At 46.0% G+C, this 23190-nt stretch overlaps 1 protein-coding gene across 2 annotated transcripts in view; it reads left to right on the forward strand.

The window, feature by feature from the left end:
* The window catches only part of COL5A1 (collagen type V alpha 1 chain), a 154446-nt gene that overhangs the window by 35598 nt on the left and 95658 nt on the right, over window positions 1-23190 (forward strand). For both annotated transcript variants that reach the window (XM_074161155.1, XM_074161156.1), the window contains exons 2-4: window positions 1189-1356; window positions 7011-7224; window positions 7856-8018. In XM_074161155.1, the coding sequence (XP_074017256.1) occupies window positions 1189-1356; window positions 7011-7224; window positions 7856-8018 (545 nt within the window). The remainder of the gene's footprint in view (window positions 1-1188; window positions 1357-7010; window positions 7225-7855; window positions 8019-23190) is intronic.

Raw genomic sequence — 23190 nt, forward strand, 5'->3', positions numbered from 1 at the left:
GAGACACCATCATTCCTGACATGAGCAAGACCAGATGAGGAAGTTAATAAGACGTATCACTTGCATTATTTAATCAATGTTATAGAGACCTGAACATCTGGAGGTGAAGCAGCCCTGGTTTTCCTGGCGTGGGGAGCACTGGGTGTCAGACAAGCTCTTTTCATTAATTAGTTTAATGTCTGCAGCAGCAAGAGTCTCAGTCTGGATACGAGCTTAATGGGGTGTGCTCCAGGAGGGCTCTTGAGGAGAGGAGCCTTTTTCTTCATGTCATTAGTCAAAATGCCCCTGCAGATTTTTTCTCTTCTGTGAAGCGTACGTGTTTTGCTGGCCGTCCAGCTGCGTGCTCGTGTGCCCTGGTGGTTGTGCAGAAATACTGGTGTGTCACGGTGGTGGGAATACCTGGCAGAGAAGGGGGAATTACTTGATGGGATTTGCCTGGGCTTGGGCTGAGTTACAGGGGGGACACTTGGCTGCTGCATCCCTGCCCCGTGCCACCCACCTTCACCCCGGGGCAGGGTTAGATGCTGTGCAGGAACCCTCCCAGCAGGAACATCCCACGAGCACCACAGCACCGTGCTGGGGTGCTGCTCTGCTGTAACTTGTCTATACCCTGAGGCATGGCTGTGGGTTTACCCGTTATCCCTGCTCGTGTGAATTTACTTGTGGTTGTTTTGCATGGGGGGGGGTGTGTATAATCCTTTGGGGAAGCTTGCTCAGGTATTTGCTTCAAAACAACTTTTTGGATCAACCAATTTAAGAAAAAAGAATGGAAATGTTTGCGCCGGCATGATGGCAACTTCTTGATTTAAAGCCTTTCTCTCAGATCATGAATTTCCTGTCTCGTGCTTAATCTTCAGGATGTGCTTGAATGATGGAGATTGGGTGAAGACATCCAGAAAATATAACTACTATATCTAATAAGACAGTATATTCTCCCTTCTGCCCAAGCGCAGACGGCTGATCAGCTCTTCCTCCCTGCAGTGAATTAGTGTCTCTGACCAGCAGTACGGCATCCTGGCTTTGAAGCTGGTATTAACATTGTACTTGCAGATGTATTGAAAACACATTTCATCTGCTTTTAAAATTGTGATGAATGATTTGTGTGAGGCAGGTTAATAATGACTTAGATCTGAGCAAGTGCCAGTCTTATTGCCTGCTAATTCTTGTTTTCTCCATTTCTTTTTACAGCTGAACCTGCAGACCTCTTGAAGGTATTAGATTTTCATAATTTACCTGATGGTATAACAAAAACAACAGGATTTTGCACAAGCAGAAGATCTTCGAAAGAAGCAGATGTTGCTTATAGAGTAACAAAAGATGCTCAACTTAGTGCACCGACAAAGCAGCTGTATCCTGGTGAGTCTGTAGCTTTTTATTTGTCATATGGAAATATCTGATCCTTTTCTCGGATTCTGCAGGCACATATAGGGAGGGCACTGCGTAATTCCTTCATTTTCGAAGTGTGCTTGTGCGCTCCCTTGGCAGGGAGCGATTCTGCTGTTTCAGGGGGCTGCAAACTTTCAACCATCAAATAACATTGCAGTAAGCTGTTCTTTCATCATTGCTCTTGCACATGGTGGCGGGTTTCACTGCAGAAGATGTGGCCAATGCCTACATCTGTTCCCTCCTATATTAGAAAGTTTCTGCTGTCTCATTATCACACAGTGACATCCAGCTGGGGAGAGAGGCTTGGAAGATGGAAAGGAACGCAGACCATGTTTTGTTCTGCGTTTGTGGAGTGCCAAGCACAGTAGGGTCTTATTCTGTGGCTGTGGTGTCTCTCAGAACACAAATAATCACCATATAAAAATAATAGACTGCCCCACAAGAACAGATGTCCCAAGAAGAGTTGTTTGAAGAAATCGGAGGTTCATTAGAGAAAGCCACTGGGATGCAGGAGTTCACAAAGCTCTTGAAGAACGTGTGGGCTACTGACCATTTTATTTGTCACTGAGGATGTACTGGAGTTTTTTAATTTTTCAGGCCAAGAGACAATTGCTACTGTAGAGTAAAATGTGCTTGTAAAAAGATTGGACATGTTATGGACCCAAACTATTGACTACCTAAGAGCTTCAGTCTGGAACACGTACACACCATCAGAAGTCTTCTTTCCAAAGCCATCTAGGAGCACTGCTGTGTCCCCGTTTTCTGTGGAGGAGTGCAGGGATGCTGGGAATAGTCATGGCAGGATTTTCTAGGTTTGGTGAGAAAAGTGCCTTTGCTGAGGAAGGTTTAGCAATGAGGCAGAAAGACGCTGTGTGTAACTTGTCTGTGAAGCTGGAGATGACTTAAGCAAAGCAGACACACACACATCCTCCTTTGGTGTCTGTGAGAGAATTAGTGATACAAAATGCATTAGCTAAATCAGAGGTAATGTGGCATGCCGCTACCAATGCTTTTTAATTAACATCCTGTATCTATCAGACCCAGCTTGTCAATGAAGACTCTGAGGCTGGACTGCCAATGTGCTTGCATCCTCCAGTCCTGTATTTCCTTCATTGCACGTGTTATCACTAAGGTTATTTTCAGACTTCATTATTATCCTGCTGTGACAATAAGCAGGTAAATTATATTTAATCCATGGTGAGCAGGAGCATAGCCTGCGTCTTGCATATTAACTGAGAGCCTGACATGAAGATGGGAGCAGCTGGGCCTGGGCTGTGGGGCTGGTAGCCCTCCATCGTGTGGTCAACCCTTAGCAAAGTAGCTGCTCAATTTTGCCAAAGCCCTGGATGACACCACTTATGACACAAGTTAACACAGCATGCACAACTGAATTGTGGTCATGAGAGAGAACGGAGCATTGTAGGAGATTTTCTTGAGTTTGTCCCATGTTACTACTTCTACGTCGTCTTTGAGTTCTTGGGTGAGAAGATCTGGATGCTGTTTTCTTGGTGTCATCAAGCAACTTTTCAATCTTTTCATCATCTGGATGACCATGGGGTGCGTGAAGCAGCTCTGTCCCTCTCCAGAGACTTCCAAAATTGAGTCTACTCTGCTGCTTGCTAAGGAAATAGGAAGGGAAGAGCAAAGTGAAGAACACCCAGTGATTTCCATCAGATCAACAGATGTTTTCTCCGTAAATCTCCATAACTAGATGTGACTTCGGCTCACACCACCAAATGAATGAGAGAGGAGATAAAGATAACAAAGTAATTGCAGTGCAATGTACCAGGGGAAATGTAGTTTTAGTGATTTCACGTTAACAGGCGGGTGGGTTATAGCATAACTTTCCCTCTCTGCTACAGAGCACCCTAGGCAAATGTACACCACACATAATATTTTGTGCTAATTAGAAGTCGGTCCTTTTCTAAGATGGTAATTTTATGGGCTTTGCATTCTGCTTCCACAGCCAGCAAAGCAAGATATATATGTAAATATAAAAAAGCGTGTCTGTTTTCTCAAGCCCACAAGAGTGAGAAAATCTGCTGAGATGCTCTTTGTCCTTGTTCCCTAAATAAGTTCTGTTTCCCAGCAAGACGGTGCTCTTCCAGCAGAGGCAAGAAAGGCAAAGTTTTCAGTGGCAGCCAGCAAAATGTCATTTGCATTCTTCTAGCAAACTCTGTATTCTCTGCACTGCTTGTGGGTGTCTGCATATATATTTAAGAGCTCAAAAATCTCTATTATAGCTTGAACAGTCATCTCTGAGGAAACCAAGCTATAGCAAAACTGAGACTTTTCTCAGATGAAGAAAAAGGCCAGAAGTTGGTGACACCGTTGAAGAGCTGTTTTCCTTTGAAAAGTGGCTCTGGAAATGACACCATCCTACACAATAGATCTGCTTTGTGTTTGTGCCGGGAACTGGATCGGCTCATTGTTTTTGCCGATTTTTTTTGCTATTAGGCAGCTAAAGCTTTTGTGTCCTTCCCGGATCAGCAGCAAGGCCCTTTATTTTAGGCTGTGTTTGGATACACCTGCAGGATCTGGGTTAGGAAGAGGTCCCAGCGCTTTGAAGACCATGAGATTGCACAAGAGCCTTTAATCCCTGGTTGTGGTACTGGGGAGAGAAGAAACTCAGCTTGACTGTACTGGTTTGTGTGTTGGGGCACACCACAGAAGGCAATCAAGGGAAGTTAATGACACTGGCGTGGGGTGGAGGGACCCGTGCGCACCCTGGACCTCCTCAGCTCTTCCCATGACTCCATCTGAAGAATTGGAGTCTTAACCCTTTGCTGCCTTGCAGGAGGTTGCATGTAGTGAATTTCAAAGGACTTTGCCGTGTGGTGATACCAAATTCAGCATCAGTGCGGTGCCGTTAAGCGCAGAAATGGATGTGCAACATCTCTCATCCTGGGCTCATTTGAAAAGGAGTGAATCCAAATACAAGGGCTTAATCCCAAACCTGTTGTTGAGGGGGATGTCTCCATTGTCTTTAAGGGGATTTGGGTCAGTTTCTGTGTGCTTTGTATATTTATTATGATGTATTTATTAGTATTGCTGTCTGTGTGGATGCGTTTTCATACATCATTCAATAGCCTGGGTCATTTCTAGCTATGACAGTGAAGGCATTGTTATTTTGCCAGGACAGCAGAGCAGCAACAGAGTAATGTCAGCTGTAATTCATCCATTATGGTTATTTGGGTTGAGAAACTCGCATCACCATGGAGACATTTTAATAATAATGAAAAAAAAATTAAAAGCAGCTTTTTAATGAGTTGGCAGCTTGTCCAAGTTGAAAGGTACTGTATTGTGGATTCATAATGAAATTTTGGACATGAACTATTTTACATAAAAGGCCCAAAACTGTAGCCTGTAATTGGAACCAGGAAGGCGTATGGTCTTGATTCAGTGCTACAGGAGGATTTGTATACAGCAGGAGGGAGATAAAGCTCAGTGCATCCTATGGGAGGCACAATAATCGAATGCCTGCCTTTGCCAAATATCTGGGTCTGTGTCCTAGGGGGAAATCGGGCTATAATCATGGCATTTAATTACTGACTGCGAGTCCTCTGTTCAGAATGCTGCTTTACGCTTCTTTCCAAATGCTGTTTAACTAAAGTGAGGGGTATTAACTTGGTGCGAGCACAATGTGTCTCTGTAGGTATCCTCGGATGTCCCCCTCGGTGTCCCCTGTTTGGAGAAGCTGGTGGTGGCAGTGCTGGTTTCTGATGCAGCCCAGCCTGTGCCTCTTCCTCCTCCGCTGCCCAGCGGTGTAGCCCCGTGTTAGGCAGCTTAGAAGCAGTTTAAACACGGGTTTGTTAATAAAAGTTAAAGCAACTCCCAGGCAGAAGAGGAGAGGAGTGAGCTCATGTCGTCTTTGCATTTGAACTTGAGAGCTTTGCTGTGGTCGGAAGAATTCCCCCACTCCTATGTTCCCTGGGTCAAAATCCCTTATGCAGCCCTAGGATACCATCTAAGAAAACCCTAAAGGGGTGAAGGAAATCTGTTTGAAGCTTATGGGCGTTGAGCTTGACGTTATTTTTTTGTGTGTGTGTGGTTTCGTATGGCTACGGATCCGCAGTTTAAAAACGACCCATTGTGTTGTTTCTGCCGGCTGCCACACAAGTAGATGGTCCCAGCACACCCACGGCATTGCCCACGGCGGGGCTGCCCCACTTTACCCTGCCCCGCCGGGGTTTAAGATTTCCCAAGCAGATACCCAGCGGAACAATGCAATCCTTGTTTTTGAAAGCCTGGACCTTAAAGGAAAGATGCCCTGCAAGTCTCATGCTGCTGAAGCACAGCACCTGAGGAGGTTAATGCCCTGCAGGTACCCACTGCTTCAATAGGTCCCACCTCCAATAATAATTTGATCAAGAAAGCTGCTTTACTTAACGCTTCTGGTGTTTGCAAGGTGTCCTGTTTGGGATGTGCACCCAGGCTCTTCAGTTTGGGCTCATCTTTCCAGTCTGAATGGGAAAGATTGGGCTAATCTTTTTTCCAGTCTGAGAAAACCCAAAGGGAGGAGTTGTATCCTGCACAGGGTGTGACTTGATGCCAATATTAACTTGAAACGTGAAATTCATTTGTCTGGCATTGCAGGGAATTGACCCTTCCCCAGGGCAGAGCGTTGCCTCTGGACTAACTGTACCTGCTCCATAGTTTGATGGATTTAATTCTCCAAACCTTGCAAAAATAGACAGGAATCAAGTAAGATCAGACAGCGTTGCTTCCCTGGGTGGAAAAAAAGCTAGGAAACTTGTTAGATGCTTTTTAACATGCAGACAAATCAGCATCTCCTACTGATTGCCAGTTTTATTTCTGTTTTCAGATTTTTTTTTTGGGTTTGTGGCTTTGGCTTTCAGGGTTAGTGCAGTCTGTGTTGTCTGGAATAGCCAAAACCTGATGCAACTTCCCAACTCCCTTAAATAAAACCCTTCAGTTTTTTGTGTGACTTAACTGGTACAGGATGCTTTATTTCCTATGTCACTGTGACATCTTCAGTTAATTTGGGGACCTCATGATACATGAAAGAGAGGGGGTTTTTTTGTTTTTTTTTTTTTTTGTTTTTTTTTTTTTTTTACCTTGTCTCTTAAAAAAAACTCTAGGGAAGGGTTAAGTGCAAATAATACAGATTTAAACCAACAGCTTTTTCATAAACTTCTATTTCCCCAGCACTATGGTCTCTTCCTAAAACAGTAGACTCCTCACCATCCTTTACTTGCAAGTTCAAATATGGGCTGCCTTTTGACAGATTTCAGTAAGGGCTGGAAAAAGTCTTTCTGATCATAAGTGAATGGTCCTCAGAGATGCTTAGTCCTGTGCTTGAGTTTTTGATGTGCCATTAGAGCAGGTAGCCCTTGGGGGACACTGCTCTGCACTGGCTTTGCTGGTGCAGCCCCCTTTGGGTTCCAGCCCATCCCAACCCCGTATCACAACAGGCTTTGGGGGAAAGCCAGACCTTCACCTGGCCACTAAGATGCTGCCCAACATAAATTTTTAGGATTGATGTGTGTACATCTAGAGGGATAAACCAATGGTCTCCTTGTGGGTCGTTAGACAAGAGGACTGTTTCTGTAGGGATTAATTTTCAAGGAAACCTGACTAACCTCTTTGCTTTTCCACTCCAGCTTCCCCATTCCCAGAGGACTTCTCCATTCTAACCACTGTAAAAGCGAAGAAAGGAGGTCAGTCCTTCTTGATCTCAATTTACAATGAGCAAGGGATCCAGCAAATTGGTGTGGAGATGGGTAGATCTCCTGTATTCCTGTATGAAGACCATACAGGAAAGCCAGGCCCAGAAGACTATCCTCTCTTTAGAGGCATTAACCTAGCAGATGGCAAGTAAGTGAAATTTTGTGCACAAAGGAAAAAAACCAGTACATTGTTTATGTCAATACCAGCATGTTGAACGTTGTGTAAAATGGGAGGCATGTATATGTAAACGTATATACACAACTTTGACTATTGTCTAGTGTCCCATTCTTGAATTTTGCCCTTTGGTGAATGAATATTGCATATAGAAAAAAGTGTAAATCATGTACCAGTCAGTGCAAATTGTCTGACGCTTATGGGGATGGGAACACCGTTGACTTGTGCTGCAAACGGCCTTAAGAAATCAGTTTGTCTTGCAAAATCCCCACTGAGTCCTTCACAGGACATAAGGAGGGTGGAAAAGGGGGATTTGCCAGGGAGTTATTGGTGGGGTTTTTTCACCTGTCTCTTGTTGAAGCCAGAACTAGAACTCTCCTACCTGTTTTGGAGGGATGAGAAGTGAATGGCATCATCTGTCAATACAGCCTTTCCATTTCAAATGACATCTTTAGGGTCTGCCCTTTCGTGTGTTTGCAGATGATGGCCAGCATGAAGGTCTGCAGAACATTGGTTTATGAAAGCTTCATTGTTACATATTCATTAGCTTGTTCTTGAAAGCCCAAGGCTCTGTTTAACACGTTTGTGGACTGTGTTCTTCTAGGTGGCACAGAGTAGCTATCAGCGTGCAGAAGAAAAATGTCACCTTGATTTTGGACTGTAAAAAGAAGATAACCAAGTTCTTGGACCGAAGTGACCATCCCATCATTGACGTCAATGGCATCATTGTATTTGGAACGAGGATATTGGATGAGGAAGTCTTTGAGGTAAGTCATGACTATGAACAGCTCTGGAGGTGTTCCACAGAGGTGATGAGCTGGGTTCTGCTTGACGAGGTATTTACAGCTCACGTTTGAAACTTGTGTTGGATTTTTGCATAATAGAATGTTGTCTTATGTAATTTAATTATTTTCTTAAATGTTTTTTTACTTTCTGTAATAATGACAAAAGCAGGGGATGACCTGTTGGAGTAAGGTCCTCTGGTTCTCTGGCTTCGGGCCCTTGATGGGGTTCTAGACCAGCCCTTGCACTGGGACTTTGTAGGTCTGTAGCTCTTGTGCTCTTGGCTTATTTAGCATGGGAAGGGCTCACAGGGCTTTCATTCACCCTTGTGTAATGATTTAGATAAAGTTGCAGGGGCAGTAAATGAAGGCTGAGGAAAGCACCCCCCTTGGAAGTCACAGGTTCACTCTGAGGCTACAGGAGTTTGCTCTTTTCCCATGCATTGGCCATTGATTCTTGGTTTCTTGCACCATGACATAAGGGGACTCTCCTCAACAGCTTGTTTGGCAACCCTGTCACCTCCCACACAGCGTCTGCTTTTGAAAAGCAAACCAAAATCGTGATGGGTGGAATGTTCCCATGAGCTCCTCTCATTTAAGCAAAGAGATAGAGGATTATTTATAGACAAGGTACATATGGTAGAAGTTCTTCCATAGTTCAGCAGCTAGTTTAATATATGCATTTCTCTAGCAATCTCAACCTCTGTGGTCTGCTGCACTTCTGAGGCTTTTGTGTGTACGAGAATCTTGTCCTTGATCTTTCTTGCAAGCAAGAATTGCTTCCCTGAAATCAGCGCCAGTGCAATGGAGTGTAAACTAAGACCTATTGATCTCTATCTCCTTACTTTTGTTGCATTTACGTGGAGGAAGAGATGTATCTCGTGGGGTTCTCCATCCCTTCGCTGGGTTGGGGAGGCCCACGAGATACATCTCCTGTCAGTGGATAAGCCGTAGCAAAGCCAGCTCTTGTCTGCATTTCGCTGTCACTCGGAAGGAAAGTTCCAGTCTGTTTAACATTACCAACATCTGGGAGCTGGTCTGCTGTAAACGGAGCAAGAATGCATGGACTGAGAGTTGCTGCCAAAATCTCGGTTACAGAGTTAGAACTGAATCTCTAAATTGCATTAAATTAATAGACATTCCCTGGGAAGTTTAACAATTAAAATGGAAAGTAAAAGCTGGCTTTAATGGGCACTGGAGTGTCTTTCGTAACCGTTGGACCTTCTGCCAAGACTTTCAGCAGGCGCGCTGGACGCTGTATTTTAAGCGGAGCTGGTATATAAAGTGGTGAGGTTTTCTGGGAAGCTGCTGGACCCGGGGAGGTAGTAGATCCACTGAAAGAGCCTGGTATCACATCTGCAAACCTCAGCTAATAAGATGCTCCCCAGTGTTTTCTGCACCCGTGGAGTTGCCTGGCTCTTACGTGTTTGTCGCTTTTGCTGGAAATTAAAATAACCCAGTTGGTTGGGAGTGGGATGGATGGCAGCGTTGGGGAGGGCTCAGGCTGTGTTTCAACATGGATCAGTAGGAGCTCTAAGTTGTGGGAGTTTATATTTTCCTTGTCAGGACTGTAATCAAATAAAAACCCCAAACACTCTTTGTTTTATTTTGAAAGTTGTAATTATTTAAGCTCCAGGTCTAGCTGGGGTCACAAGCGAAGCGGCTCTGCCATAGTCATCAGTCGAGCGCCCAGATGGGGACTTCCCTGCTCGTGTTCTGCTGCTGAAAAAGCCTGGCAGGAAAGGTTAGAGGAGTTTCAAAATATTTCTCTCTAGCACAACATTCTTCCAGTGGAAAAACGACTTCCTCTCATTAAAATTCAATTAGTTGGGAGGCTGTGTGGGTCTCTCTGTAGGGCTGGGGGGATGCTGGGGAGGTTTGAACAGGGGCCAAGCCTGGAGCCTAGGTTAGACAAGTTAAGTTTTGTGCTGAGCCGTTGTTCAAAACAGAAGTTTACAAATGTCAGGACAGGCTCTCGCGCCGGGGTTGGGAAGTGGCAGCCGGCTTCAAGCTGTGCCTGAGAGGATGCTGTTGTGAGACAGCAAAGGCCTTTTTTTTTTGGTTTGTGTTTTTTTTTTTTTTTTTTTTTGCAGTGAGAGAGGGAAAAGAGAAAAGAAATAGCCTATGGTGCAGGCTAAACACCTTTTCTCTGCTTGCAGGCTGTAGTGAGCAGTATCCCTGTGGCTACAGCAGCACTGGGAGGAAGTCAGAAGACACGTGAATGTATCTCATTTTCAGAGGGATTAACTGTTTCTTTTGACGTGCTTTTTTAAAACATACATTAGAAACCAAGTCCTAGCACAGCCTGATCGACGGGCGTAGGAATAGAGAGAGGATGAAGTTTGGGCAAGTCCCTTTCCCAGGAAGCCAAGCACCTTCTGCCTGAAACCCAGGGAGACTTTCCAAAATGCCCTGGTGATGTGATGGCCCTGCTCCCGCCTCCGCTCCGCAGCGATGCGCTGCGGGAGCTGCCTGTCTGGTGCCCATGATGAAAAGTGGGAGTCACCTTTTTGTGCAGGATCCCATCAGTTCTTGTGTGGATAACCAGAACCTGGAAGTGTGAGCCCACCTCCGCTGGCAGCAGTGTGTGGAACCCGGGGCTGCCCCGTCAGCCTTTGTGCTGATCCCTGGTAGCCTGTGCTGGTGTAAGAGCTGAGAACAAGTTGAACTCTTGTCAGGCCAATGCTTTGCTCACTTGAGGGTTTATTTGGCTGTTAGACACACATTTCAGTTGTGAGTTGTACCCATTAGCCATGGCTGTGGGCTATTTGGGTGCTTTGTGGGCTTTCAGCTGAGCTTGTCCTTGGAAAATGCTCTTGCCAAGGAATTTCTCCTCCGTTGCTGGGTTCAGGGGACAACACCTATCTACCTGGGGATTGCTCCTTCCATCAGGGTAAGCAATCAGGCTCGAATATAGTCCCTCTCCCATCCCCAACCAAAGCCTGGCAGGGCTTTGATGTGTTCAGCCAAAACAGTGTGCAGAGCTCCCTTAATCCATCCGTGCCCCAAGGACCACACGGATGGCACCTCCTCATGGGGTGGGTTTTCCAACCTGCTGTTTGCTGTGCTGCTCTGGTGGAGAAACCGTTCAGCTGACTCTGGGCTGAAGAAGTTGTTCTGGTTTAGCAGATGTGGGTTGAAACAAAGTTCAGGTCCTGGCTCAGTAAAGGTGCTGTGTTTCAGTCCCAGAAGTGGCTGTATTTATTACAGCAGTGAACCCAGAAATCCCCTAACCCACAGCTGGAGGAACTTTATGAACACAAAATGCTGCACAATGCCTGTGGCAGGTAAATGTTACTGATTCTGGGCTGGGTTGGGTGAACTTCACCCCTTTGCAGCGGTGTTCTGAAGCATCTCATGTAAGTTTGGTTTCTGAAAGTGTGTGGCCCAGCCATATTTTACCACTCAGCATCACGCTCTAGACCAGCACTTATAGCGATGAACAAAATGAAACTTGTCCGGACCTTGCCGAAGTCCCAGATTATGTGATGTCTTCCATATTTCTGCTGCAAATCCCATTTTGTCTCCTGGTCTGTTAGGAAGAGACTATTGAGTGAGGCTGCTGTGCTGATAAAAGTATTGCACAGCACCCGGCTGGCAGAGCTGGCATTGGCATCACTGCAATTGTGGTGTGGACATTGGTTAAAAAAAAAAAAAAAGGTAGGTTTTGGTAAAACTGCCGAGGGTACCTTAGTAACAAGTGAGTATATTTGATGTAAAATATTTTTGGTTCATCTATTTAAAACTTTGCAGGATTGTCCCACAAGGTAACTGGTGTTTTGAGCCTCTGGAAATTACCTTGGTTTGCAGTGGTGTCGTATTAGTGCAGATGAAATTAGTTTTCCCATTAGTGGAAAAGTTCAGTGCATGTATATATTGCTTTTTAAGGTTTATGTCTCTTACTGTTGGCTCCTCTGGAGACAAGAGGAGCTTATTTTGCCCAGCTGAGTACCATAACTTGTGTCTCATTGGCCTAGCTGGTACTCTAAAACCAAGTGGGTTTCCTCTGATTCTGCCAAACAAGGTGCAAAGTGAAAAGGGTCTTGGACACCTGTGGACACCCTTCTGCCAAGGCAGTGAAACCATGAGGGGCTGACAAAGTACTTGCTATTAGCTTATGTCAAAGCTTGTCCTGGGATAAGATACGGTGTGCTGCTGGGCTCTGGATGATGCTGAAAGGATGGTGCTTTTTATTCTCTTTTTCTCCTTTGTGTTTTTGAAGACCACGAGTGAAATCAAGACATCAGAAATGGAGGGAAAGCAATTTGTGCTGGGGCCAGCCAGAAAGCCCGGGCGAGATGCCAGAGGTGCTCTTAGGGCTGTTGAATGTTTCAAGGCGCAACAAGACAAAGCAGAATAGATGCTTCAATGCTCTCAGCTGAGACATTGGGGCCGTTCAGGTGCTGTGTTGCTCTTGGGTTGAAATGCCAACTCTCTTTTCATCTTCTGGCTTGTTTACACTTAAAAAACAATTATCACTGTGGTTGATAATCCCAGATTTCATTTCACTATCGTCAGGGCTTTCTCCCTCCCTTCCCATGCTCTTGGCTGTAGCGTTTCCAGCTCTGGAAAGCGCTCTTATTTTTAAAGTTTCTGTACGTTATTTTCCTCAGATGTCTCAGAGGTTATAAGATTGGATTAATAGCTTTTGCTTTAGCCAAAGGTGAACAAATCAAAGTAGGGTTCTAATACACGTCAGCACATCTTATGGTATGTCACGTCACGGGTATGAACCTGTCACGTTCTGCAAGACCTGGGCTTACTCCAGAGGGCCAGGAAGGAACTGAGCAGGACTCCCATGTTTATTAAGTTTTTGTTAATGTTCAAAAAGCATTTTTTTAATTAGGGTTTTTTACTGAGGTGATTTTCTCTGTCAAGATGCACCACAGATACATGCTCCCGTGTACTTTTCCCCACCTCGGCAGACTGCTGAAAGAAGCTAATTCACAGTTCTGGCTGCCTGTGTCCCTGCCCCTGCCAAATCTGATTTCACCTCTTCTGCTGTAGAGCCTTTCAGGGAGTGCAAAGAGTCGATGTTTTACACCACCAGCATATACCATGGTGTGAGATGATGGAAAATAAAACGTTGTGAGCCAGCATTAGGGTTCTTTATTGAAGATGTCTGTAGCTTTCCCCAGTCTCCTAATAATTCTCCATTTAGTTGCTGGTTTTCTCATCATTTCTTCTGCTTTTGTTTTTTCAAAGGGATCCTCTTTAGCAAAATGGTGCGCTTGAGACATATGGATTAAATCACAGAACGAGGCTCTTCCAGAAGAGCAATGCTGCCTAGAAAACGTCTACAATTATTGCAGATTATACCTTTGGATGGGTTTGCAATTAATGGTGAGATTTTTGTGCCAGAGCCCAGGCAAAGCAGTCAGTCTAATCAAAACCCAAATGTGATATTTGGCTCCAGCTGGCAAGGTCTCGGGACCAGCATTGTCTTACCCAGGTGCCCAGGGACGTCATCTGGTTTTATCAGCGTGTCTGTGCCGAGGGAGGGACGGGGCTGGATCCAGAATAAGAATTGCAAAACAGCTTGTAAAATTTAATCTGTGCTTCAGGTGGCTTCATTTGAATCCTGAACTGACACCATTTCATCCGACCTCCGGCTGTCAGGTGCCAGCAAGGAAAGTGAGGATTTGGGTGGAAACATCAGATTAATTGTTTGCATACGCTTTGTCTCAGGCTCTTGTTTTTCATTTCCATTTGCTGGGTAAGGGGCAGTTTAACCATCTGGGCTGTAGTCGGGCTTTGTGACTGCGTCAGAGCTGCCCGTAATGATGTAGCCTTATTGGTCATGATTACAAAATACACATATTTAATGTTTCTAACTTTTTTGATTTGGGGGGTGGGTTTGGTCAGTGGTAAACTCCATTTCATAAACTGTAACAGGAACTGTGCATCGGCACATGTAGGTAATTACTGCAGTTTTCTGCTATCGAATGCCTTCAGGCCTCTGATAGCATACAGTGTTCTGTTCGAACAGCACATAAAAGGGCTTTTATTGATGTTTAATGTCTTTTAAAATGGCCAAGTTAAGCATCAGCCTTGGAAGCTGCATGGTCTTATTGTTGCTTGTGGTTTGTCCAGAGTCAAGCCCCGGTCTTACAGGAGGACCTGCACAGGTTTCATCTCCGACTGGGTGCTGCTGGGTGTTACCTTCAAGGCAGTGGGTGTCTCTTACTGGGTGGGGGGCTGCTTCTCACTTCCAGAGATATGTTGTGTCAGATGGGGTTCCGACTGCTGGGAGTTCGGATTTCAATTCCAGACACTTCCAGTAATGTGAATAATCCTCCTCCAGATCTCAGTAAGATACGGCATGTGCTGTAACTTAAAAATAAGGTAGAGCGATGGCCCTTGAGCCGCGCTGATCTTACTCCAGGTAGTGATAAGGGGAAGCCGTGGGTACTCAAAGCACTTTATATTCCCTGTGTCCAGCAGAGGAGATAAAAGGAGGACTCTGCATGGGAGGAGATGGGGAAAAAGCAGCATCCCAGGAAGCCTGGCAGTGTTTTACAGAGGTGTCCTTGACTGCCTGTCCTGCCCTTGGTACTGGTCCGGAAAGGGGATTTAGTCCTTTTGGTGTCACCCTGTTAATCCATGTTTCACTCTGCAATCCCAAATGTGCAGCTTTTAGCCTGTTTAATAGAGAATTCTCAGGCATAGGCTGAACATCTATCTCGTGCGCTGGCAGCATCGGTCAGCACTGAGGAACCCGGTGGTGACACCCAGCTTGCCAGGAGCCCTGCTTGCTGGTCACCAGCCTGAGTGCAGCAACGGGGTGCTGGTGGCTGTACGTGGGGAAAAGACACCCAACCCTGAGCAATTGCTCCTTGAGGGGTCCCTCCTCATGATTTTGTTAGCAAAGGATGGTGAATGCTGAGGATGTGGGGCACTTAGTACTCATTAAAACCTACGGTTAATGCCTTTTGGGAATGGGGAAGGACATGGGACCTCACCCCAGTCTGGCTTCCCTGTCGGCTCCTGGACAGTGGTCACAGTAATAGTGATGTGCCATGACTCCAGGGGCTACCAAAGCAGGAAATAAGTAAGTTTTTTATTATTATGGTTCAAATAGGCAGCCTTCAGGCTCCAAAAACTGCCTTACTCTAGGGACTCCTGCAGGCTAGTTGGTTTGGATGAGCATTTGCCATTTTGGAGGGCACAGGCAAGGATGCTGAGTGGGAAGCGGGGAGAACTGTCAGTGGGAGGGATGCTAAGTGATACCACACAGGGCCCTCCATCACTGCTGTCATCTTGGGCCATGACATGGAGAAAGCTGTTCCCCAGCTTTCTCTGCCTTGGGGTACCTCCTGCAGAAGAGGGGTAAGTGGTTGAAGCCGCTAAGGAGGAAAACTGAGTGGTCTCTGGAAGGCAAAGCTCATCCTTCAAAACCATTTCCATCCACCACGGGGATCTGTGGGGTTTGGGGGAGCTGAGTTGTGTCTGCTTGTTCCTGACATTCACCTGGCAGAGATTTGTATTTAAATGCTGGCAGGCAGCAGCCCAGGCAGGCTCGTTATACATGATGGATGCCGTTAGGTGTAGTGTCATTACTCTTTCGGCTGACGGCTTCGTTTGTAGTTTGCTTCGCCCCCCTCGGATAGCGGGAGGCGGGAGGAGGAGGAGAGGGGCTCGGTTTCTTCCATGGAAACTCTGAGGTGCAGGAGGCTGATTGCTGAGCCCAGACGGGGTGATGTAATGCTGGAAACCTGCTCCTCTCTGGTGACATCATGCCAAGGCTTTACGGTGGCGTTGTGGACATGGATGTCTGCCGGGAGCAGGCAGAAGGAGAGGGCTTCAGGAGCAGAAAAAGCACCGTGAAGGGACCCGGAGTGTGTTAGAAAAGGCAGCGAAGAGGAGAGCAAATGGACATGTTTGAGAGATTATTTTCTTCAGCTTGAGCGTGGGGGAAAAGCCAAATGCTCGTGCTGTTGGGGAGAAGTTTCCAGCTGAACTTTATTGGCAGCATCACTATGTAATATGTAAAAGTGATTATTGAGAGCAGGGAGGGATAATGTGCCACTGGCCCAAATCAGTGCATGTTTTCCCTTGTCTGCTAATTTGGGAACCTTGTTCTGTGCAGAAGGTGACACACCAATTAGTCTTATTTGCATAAAAATGAATTTCTGGAGCAGAAGCATGTGAACAGGGAAACATCCCCTTTTTTTTTCTATGTACAAAAATCTTGATTGATTTGCATTGTTGCGGCAAACTGCTGTAGGAAGCACAGACTCGTCTGAGCCAAAGTCATGGGAGAGTCACTGGGTTGAGGAAGAGGATGGTGAGCCCTGAGTCCTGCAACAAGCTGGTCAGGGAGGGAGGTGGGCTTCTGCCCATGTTGACCTGACAGTGTTCAAGCTGATGTTTATTTAACGTTTAGGGCTTTATTGTTATTGTCCTGCCTTTGCAGGGCACTGCTTGAAGTCCTAATTTCTTGAAGATGGAGTTTTAAGCCCAGAACCCCTCATTGCAGTGAGGATAGAGTAAACCCAGCATAGAAAAGACCGTCCGAACTAGAAGCCTCTCAGTTGACTTTGTGTTCAACCCTATTCCCTTGTCATTTAGGTATGAACAAATGAAACACATGTTCTTTACACATGGTGAGGCTTTTTTATTTTATTTTATTTTTTTTTTTTCTGAGGCAGTCTGGGCTGCTTGCCAAAGCCCAAAGGAAAATCCTGGCCCACTCCAGACATCCCCAGTGTGCAGGTGTACTGCTTACTCTGACAGACCGAGCGGGATCGAATGTATATGTTCACAATAAATACATCACCCTGGGGATGGGAGCTGGAAGAGGGCATTCCTAATGAGTTGTGCAGAATATTGGATGGGATTTGTGTACTTGTGTGTATGTGTGTTTTCTATTCCCTCCAAGAACACGGAAAAAAGTCTCTAACCGTGGGCTCATTGTTCTCCACACGTAGCCACATACTGGCTGTGGTTCAGGAGGTCAAGTCTGCTTGAACAAACAGTGCTTTGGCCACTGATGCGAAATGTGTGGGGAGATGAGAGAATTTGTGGTGAATATTACTTTTGTGCACTGTTCTCTGCTCTGGAATGTCTGCAAACATAGCAAGGTTTTCCTGAGCCTTTGATGCCTTGCATAAGCAAATTTATCTGCAAATTATGTTTACCCTCTTCCAGCTTGCTGCTCAGAATACCGACGTCTGAGCTGTGATGCTCAGCTACTGCTGGCCGTGCTGGTCACGCTGTATTCGTTCCTGTTCCTTAATGGATTTTGTTCAGATAACCGCATTTTTGGGCTGAACTTCACATCTGCTCTTCAGGCAAAAAGGGTGTAAAAGCCCAGCTTCCTTTCTTGGGATGAAAAGCTTTGGGTAGTGCCAGATTAGCTTTGGTATGGGAGCTACGCAGGATTTTGTGTTTAAACACAAGACTTTTTGAATGCTGAATTTGAGATGGGAGATGCTGCACAGAGGTTGTCTTGCAGGAATAAAAAAACCCAAATCGTATTTCACGGACAATTAGCAGTGTTGAAACATAATTGCAGAAATACTCTGGAGTATGGAAGTGAGAGGTGTGTGAACAGCGATGAAGGAGACAGTCCAGATTCCTGGGGAAAGGTATATGGATGAGAGGAGTTATGCCTACACGTGCGCACCAGCTCAGTTACCCAGTTTCAGCGCTTTTCTGAGCAGCATTGGCCAAATTTGCAGCAAAGGTGGGGAATAGCAAGAGGAACCTGCGCAAAAGCTTCCTTCCCGGGTGGTCCCGGCAGATGCGTCCTGCTCAGTGTTCCATGGTTTGGTGATTGTCCATGGTTTGGTGATTCTTTCCCAACCAAAATTTGGTGTAAAGTTAAATTCTGAGTGTGTCAGCAGATATCCCCACGGCTAAGCATGTAATCCCACTTATATCCTGAGATAACTTTGGCAGCCAGGTCTATTTTTCCCCTATTCCCTTTAATCCGTAAAACCTGGATTCTGTATTTACCTCCTGGGGCAGAAAACATTCCAGGTCCTGATTAAAAGCCTCTGTGTATACAAACCCCTTGATCCTGAGCCACCTCGGTGTGGAGGGCTGAGGATAAAACCTCAGGGTGGATCATGGGCTTGTGGCAGTCGGGGGATGGAAAGCCCATCTGTGGGGCTGTGAAAACGGCAGCTCAGCTTCCAGATTAATTCAGCTCGGGGGGAGTAGGGGGGTGGAAAAGGAGTAAAAGCAAGGGGTGTGCAGCTTTTAGGTATTTTAGTCCTCAGAAGAGCTCCAGCTGCTGTGGGATGGGAGCAGGAAGCCCTGATGTGCTGCTAGAAGCAAAGAGCCACCCTTTGGTGATGGAAGTGAGCCCAGACCGGGGGAGGCTGAGGCTTTCCAAAATGAGCTGTGGGCTTTGGAGCTGTCTGAGGGCTCGCCTGGGGTTTCGTACTGGAGTTTGGGAAGTGTTTAGGGAGTGAGGAGGGGAGAGGGTGGGAAATCCACAGAGCATCCCTGGTTGCTCTTCCTGCCCTTGTAGCAGTGGTGTGAATTTTCTGATGGAGCTGTGAAATGCCCTCTGCTGTGTATGACCATCGTTGGATGGTCATGGCTAGATGTCTGATGGAGACCTTGGGTTGGATTTCTTTCCTGCTGCCACTTCCTTTTCTCTACTAAGACCGAATGCTCCTCAAGTCTCTCTTGAGACTGTTCACCACCTCGCCTAGACCCCTCTCTTTCCCTTTGCGTCCCTCACCTATATCACAGCCAGGGGTGGGAACGCAACCCAAAATTTTCTGGGTCATTGGGAGCAACACCTCCCAGGCAGATGCCACGACCCTGTTTACATAGGGCTGACTGAAAACTGAGCAACTGCCTCCACTTTGGCTCTGCGCAGCTCAATCAGCGCATTTTCAAATGTGTAACTTATGCCAAGAGCTTTGCTTTACTACATATTTTCCACTGTGAGAGAGTCCCCCTTACAATACACTGGCGTATCCAGCTCCGTGTGGGCGGCGCAGCCAGCAGAAGCTGATCTCGTTCCTTAATTTTCCATAGATGAAAGGGAAATAAATCAAGGGGAAACTGGAGCCAGGAAATGGCATCGTTTGGCGCGGAGGGGGGACGACACAAAAGAGCAACGCCGTGATGTGCCGAGCCGCAGCTTGTAATGAGGGAGAATCTGTTTTTAAACTATCCCTTATGGTTCACACATATGTCATTGAAAAATAACTTCTATAGGAAAAAGCCAGGCCTTTTAGCTCGGTTATTAGTGGATTATTTGATTTGGATGGAGAGAGGAAACTTGGAACAAGTGTGATCAGCCCTTGGTGAGGCGGTGACATCAGGAGATGAAGTTGGATGGGGGAAATGCAGCACTAAATGAAATGGTAAAGAAAATAGGCAACTTGAGTATGTGGTCAGGTCTGCATGACCACAAGAAGAAAAGTGAAGGCTGGGCAGCCTTTGGCAGCCTGACGGGCTCTAATTTGGGTTTACGTGGAGTTTTCAGAGACTACATGCCCTCCCCTCCAGGCTGCATCTCCTCTCCAAGGAAAACACTGCAATTTCCTCATTTCATTTGAGAAGTGCAGCCTGGATAAAAGGGTACTGCCCAGAGCTGATCCTCAGACGTTGGATGGGGACACCAACCAGGCCATGGGGCTGCTTGGGCCATGTGCCTTGGGCCCTGATGCAATGGGGATGGATCTTTGGGTGATGACGAGTGGGACCTGGAGAATGGTGGCACTGGTGGGGGAGACCTGGACTGCCCTGGGCTACCTGGTGCTCAAAGAGCAGTGGAGGACAAGGGGAAATGGGGACTTGGGTTTCTTCCAGGGATTCCTAATGAATGTGATGAGGAAAATGGAGAAAATAACTTTTTTGAGCCTGTTCTATGGAGCGCAGGATATTGAGCATATGCTTCAGAAAGGCAGCAGAATACACCGGATGCAAAATGAGGGTGTTATTTCAAAATTGCTCATTGTTTCATCTTCTCCTCTCTCCCTCTCAGCTTTATTAACTGCTAGTTAAAGGGCTGGCAGATCGTGATAGACAATGACATCCATTCATTTTGTCCTATTCATTTCTCAGAGGCCTGGGCTGGGCTTTGGTAGTTTTTTTTGTGTTTTGTGGTTTTTGTTTTTTTTTTTTTTTCTTTTTTTAATTTCCTGGCTGGACAGTGGAAGGTCAGGCTGACACTGTCCTCCCTGTATGTAAATGCCTCCCACAACGTGCAGGCCATCAGTTAATGTAGCTTTCCAAGCGGGCTTGAATATGAGTTTTGTGGGATGCTGCCCTTAGAGATGCTGCTGTCCTGGCAATGCCACCCTGCGCTGGTCCCCTCACCCCAGCCTCGGGGCACCACCAAAGCAATTAACACCCTGATGGAGGGTGATGGTGTGGGTGCGAGCTGCTGCCCGCTCCTGCCCTGCACGGCGGGAGCATCAGGCAGGGTGTGCATGCAGAGGAGGGACAAACCTTTCATTTTTTCCACTGCGAGCACTAATGTGAAGCCAAACTTTGCCTGGTTCTGGCACCTTCTCAGGTTGTCCCAGCAGTTGGCATCGCCGGTTGGTGGGGTCTGAGCCCCGCTGTCACACCGGGTACTTGTGGTGGCTGTCAGGGAGAGCATCACCTTGTCACACCACCCCATGGTTTTATCCTTGCATGAAAACTTCTTTCCTTGATCATCAAGAAGAAGCTACAGTTGTAAAAGCCCGTTGCTGGGTGCCTCCTGGGTTGCTCTGCCTAAGCATATCCATGGAAGCAAACTCTCTGAGCAAGAAGTAAGAGATTATTTTAAAAAAAAAAAAAAAAAAAACAAAAAAAAACCAAAACAAATTGCTGCTTGCAAGTGTTCAGAAGCATAATCTGACTTGATGCTTCAATTAGGGAACAAAGCCACACAATGTGAATAGACCTGAGCCAAATCAACTCCTATTGGAAAACAATCAGAAGAAACCACTTGAAAAACTTCTGCCATGGAGTTATTTGCAGTTGTTGTTTTGCAAACACTTTGAAATAGACAATGACTTAAAGAAAAGGAAAAAAGAAAACCATGCTTAAATTCTGGGTAGCTATCTGATAGCTTTTGTGTTTTTGACTAATCCGTTGCTATGAAGTCACTCTCAGCTGGTGGTATTAATATTGTAAACAGATGGAAGGTGTATCTATTACAGAATACCTGTGAACTCAGCAGTACAATTTTTGAGCAGTCTTTAAAGTATTCCTTTCAAACCTATAGATTCACTGTTTCTGGCTAAGGATTTGTCATCTGGAGAGGGGAAAAAACCCAACAGCTGTATAGTGACCATGGACCCATGCTATAAGGGTTGTATTTGGGCTAGATGTAAAGACAGTGACAACAGAGCCACATGGTGATTGTGGGGCCTCTATTTTTAGGGATCAATGCTGTAATTTGTGTGAAATATGACATAAATGCTGATTTTAAGTTACCAAATGAAGAGTTTGAAGGCAGCAATCACAGAGTGGCGAGCTGCTGTGTGGTCATATAGGGAAAAAAATAACTCCCAGGGTTTGATCCCAGTGTGTTTGCTGGAGAGCCAGTGATGATTACAAGGCTCTTGTGCAGCTGGAGAAGCCGTTCTCTTTGAGTAAAGGCTCGTCCGAGGTTGCCTGGGTGGCAATTCCTATGTGGCCAGTGTCTGATGACAGGTAGCAGCAAACCTTTGGGGTGCGTCGTGTCCCAGGATGTTCCTCTTGAGAGCTGCCAGGGGAGTTGGCGAGCTGAGACCTGGAGATGCTTGGTTTTCTCCTCCATTCATCTTGGGTCTGGAAAACTGAGGAGAAGAGGGTGTTTTCCACGTATAAGCAGAAATGCCAGAAGAACTGCTTATTTTGTGGTGCTTCTGCTCATCTTTTTCCAGTTACTGTGGGAACTGGGAATGTCAGAGATGCCATGAGATGAGTCGGGTCCAGATTCCCTAATTTGTCTCATGGTTGCTTAAACTTTTCTTATGGTAGGAACATTAAAGAGATGTGTTCTTGTTGTGTGTGCCCCTATCTGATGAGATGTGAACTTGCTGCAAAGCCTCCCCTCAGAGAATGAACTTGTACGATGCCTTTCTCTTACCCAGCTGTCTGTTTCCATGACATTTATAGGAGTTTAATTATCCTGAGCCTTTTTCCTCTGTCAAAAGTGATTGAAATCAGCTATCGGATTCAAGAGTTATTGAGATAGACGGACACACCTGTGGCTGCACAAAGAGATCACACATGGCTTGCTTTCAGGGGAAACCAGCCAAAAAAATGCATGGCTGTCCTAATGAATTCATTAGAGGAGAATGCTTCCTCATGTGTTAGTTTAAACCTTCAAATTAAATAACTCTCAATGTGGTTTCTGGTATACACAAGAGATGAATATTTAGTTGCTAGCAGTTGTAATTGCAGAGGTGGCCAGAAAGTTGGGTGGTTTCTTTGGTGAAGGTGTTTCCTTCTAGCATGTACAACAGCTCTACTCCAAATATTTCTTCTAGGTAGGATCCTTGTAGAGGAAGACTCAGTTCTGCTCTGGCTCCTTGTGCTGGCAAAAATGCCAGAACTGGTTCTGCCTCACTGAATGGAGGCAACTTTTAAGATCCCACACAAGGAGCATGCACAGATCAGGTCTGCTAAGGACCTACACCAGGTCTGACCTTAACATCTCACACGTTCCCTAGGAGATGGTGCAAGTGTGCCAAGTCCTTCTGCCAAGCTGGCCCTGCCTGCGCAGCCTAAACCTGCTTTTCTCTCATTCCAGCTCTTCTCAGAATCGGGTTTCCTATTTTTCAGTCAGAAGTGGAGAGGGGAAAAGAGTCAGACTATTTACCATGTTCATGGGAGTTTTGGAGCAGCCAAAGAAAACTGAGTCATTTTGGAAGGGTTCTCTGCAGTCAGGTTTTTTACCTTTTTTTTTTTTTTCCACTCTTCCCCTGAAATAGAAGGAACACCTTTGCCCAGCCAGCAACTCAAAAATATGCCAGCAAAGAGTTATTTCTTCCAGTCGCACTGGGTTAGTAGCATGGTCTAGAGAGATCACACTGAAAGGTTTCCATCCCACAGCTGTAAGAACCTCTGGGGCCTTTGATGACTTGGTCCCAGTGAGCCAAAGGACTCCAGCTCCTGTCCCATTTTCTGTTCTTGGGGAAGGTGTTGCTGCAGGAGATCTGTAAAGGGTTTCTCAGAGAGGAATGTCAGCTGAGGATGGTCCCCAGCT

Source organism: Numenius arquata, chromosome 19 (assembly GCF_964106895.1).
Source record: "Numenius arquata chromosome 19, bNumArq3.hap1.1, whole genome shotgun sequence".
NCBI lineage: Eukaryota > Metazoa > Chordata > Aves > Charadriiformes > Scolopacidae > Numenius > Numenius arquata.